We start from the raw sequence: 2,330 nt of genomic DNA, 5'->3' as shown, positions 1-2,330 counted from the left end.
GATCACGACAAATTAAATCTCACAATCACATTGAGTTTTGGTGAGAGAAGGAATCTGCCAATCTGCACCATCAGCCGCTCCACCCACCATCACTCCCACAAACATTCAGAGACATTGTTGTAAAGTGTCTTGCCTAAGGACACAACAACACTTTGGCCACTGTCGTTTGTGCTCCTCACTGCAGCACCTGAACTCTGCAGACGTCACACCAACACAGAATCACCGACGAGACCTGGAGGTTTGTGTGAAAAACACAACTGGACATTGAAGAATACAGTTTTTTTATTATATGAGTATAATTCCTATATTATACTATTATTATTATTATTATTTATTATTATTATTATTATTATTATTATTATTATTGTTGTTGTTGTTTTTATGAGTACAGTTCCTCCTGGTGTCTTCTCCGTGTGGAGCACGTCTCACTCTGTCCTGCTCTGATGAACCTCTTGTGTTCTCTCAATCATCTCTAATCCCTTTATGAGAAGAACAGGATTTTATTATTACTCTGCACTCAGTTTATTCTCTTTGAACGACAGGATTTTGGATTATATTAAAGGTGCACTGTGTATCTTTTCTGTTTGTTTCCATGGAGATGTTATGGATTTGACTAGAACAGGCACGTCCAAGCTGTGGCCCGGGGCCCAAATGTGGCCCTCAGACCAATTTTGCTGGGCCCTGTTGCTTCCTGAAGAACTCGCCCAGTGAAAAGCAGAGTGTTTTACTGCCAGTTGAAAAGTCAGTATTAAGTTTTCTAGTTTGTCTTTGATGAATGTCTGAATAAAAGTCTTGAGGCTCAGTTTAACCTGCACTAAATTCTCACACTCCTAAACTGAACCAAACAGTTTCTAAACAGAACCTTAACCTTAATGTGATCATGAAATCATATGTTTGAGCAAACTTTAATCATGTATTTTTTATAATTTTATTTTCTTAATCAGTGACACCCGTAGGACTGACAGAATCTGCTCGTCGTTAGTGTGATGTGCAGCGCTGCATCGGAGGCACTGACAGCTGCACGGCTCTTTGTTATGATCACGTTTACGGAGACGAAAACTGTTTAAGACGAATACTGAGATTTTTAATCCTCTCAGCGCCGACGTCGAATAAAACGGACGGTTTTGTGAAATACGATGTCAAATTTTATTCAGGCTAAACCAGGTCTTCAACAGATCTAAACCAGTATGAAAATAGGACTAACCCTAACCAGGTCTAAACGAGGACTAAACTGAACCGGGACTAAACCAAGGCTAAACCAGAACTAAACCAGGTCTAAACCAGGTCTGAAACCAGGCCTAAACCAGGACTAAACCACTATTAACCAGACCTAAACCAGGTCTAAACCAGGACCTCTAAAACCAGATCTAAACCAGGGACTAAACCAGGAACTTAACCAGGTCTAAACCAGGACTAAACCATACTAAACCCCTATCTAAACCAGGTCTGAACCAGGACTAAACCAGGTCTAAACCAAATCTGAACCAGATCCAAACCAGGTCTGAACCAGGACTAAACCAGGACTAAACCAGGTCTAAACCAGATCTGAACCAGATCTAAACCAGGTCTGAACCAGGACTAAACCAGGACTAAACCAGATCTAAACCAGATCTAAATCAGGTCTAAACCAGGACTGAACCAGGCTTAAACCAAGACTGAACCAGGATTAAACCAGGACTAAACCAGGACTAAACCAGGACTAAAATGTAAAAATCGAACATTTTAGGAAAAAACCTCAGGCGCCTAAAGGATTAAACTGTGTAAATAGATTATAAATGCACCGCAGACACAAACGGTCTTCTTTAAAAACTGAACTGTATAAAAGGACGATATGAAAACCACCCAGTCACTTTTAACCACCTGTCCTCCTGCCTCTGGTCCCAGGTTCGGGCCAGTGCCATCGCCCAGGACGCGGACCAGAACTACGACTACGCCAGTAACAGCGTCGTGCTCCACCTGGACTCCGGGGACGAGATCTACATCAAACTGGACGGAGGCAAGGCCCACGGGGGGAACAACAACAAGTACAGCACCTTCTCCGGCTTCCTGCTCTACCCGGACTGAACGGCCGCGGGGTCCGGCGCCGAAACCGACTCTCGTTCACCTCACTCCTCACGGAATTTACCCCAGAGTCCACCCGTTTAAAGAGTAAAGAAGTGACTGCGGACGTGTCATTCAAGGACCGCAGGAAAACAGAGCGTCACACTGCGTCATTCTTCCAGGTCCCTCCAGAGAGAAGGGTCTATAAAACGACATATCTGAGTTTGTAACGTGTTTATTCATCTAAAATCGGTCCGTCTTGTGTGTTGTTAGGGTCTTTTTTGTTTTGT

At 43.3% G+C, this 2,330-nt stretch overlaps 1 protein-coding gene across 1 annotated transcript in view; it reads left to right on the top strand.

Annotated features, from left to right (window-relative positions):
• The window catches only part of LOC110159510 (complement C1q-like protein 2), a 3,035-nt gene extending 971 nt beyond the window's left edge, over positions 1-2,064 (top strand). The window contains exon 2 of the mRNA XM_020924068.1: positions 1,885-2,064. Within this exon, the coding sequence (XP_020779727.1) occupies positions 1,885-2,064 (180 nt within the window). The remainder of the gene's footprint in view (positions 1-1,884) is intronic.
• Positions 2,065-2,330: the final 266 nt, after the last annotated feature.

The sequence above is a fragment of the Boleophthalmus pectinirostris genome, unplaced genomic scaffold, assembly GCF_026225935.1.
Source record: "Boleophthalmus pectinirostris isolate CB_2022bp ecotype Guang Dong unplaced genomic scaffold, ASM2622593v1 HiC_scaffold_1, whole genome shotgun sequence".
Classification (NCBI taxonomy): Eukaryota; Metazoa; Chordata; class Actinopteri; order Gobiiformes; family Gobiidae; genus Boleophthalmus; species Boleophthalmus pectinirostris.
Note: the sequence above shows the minus strand (reverse complement) of the source record. Positions and strands in the feature narration are given on the sequence as shown.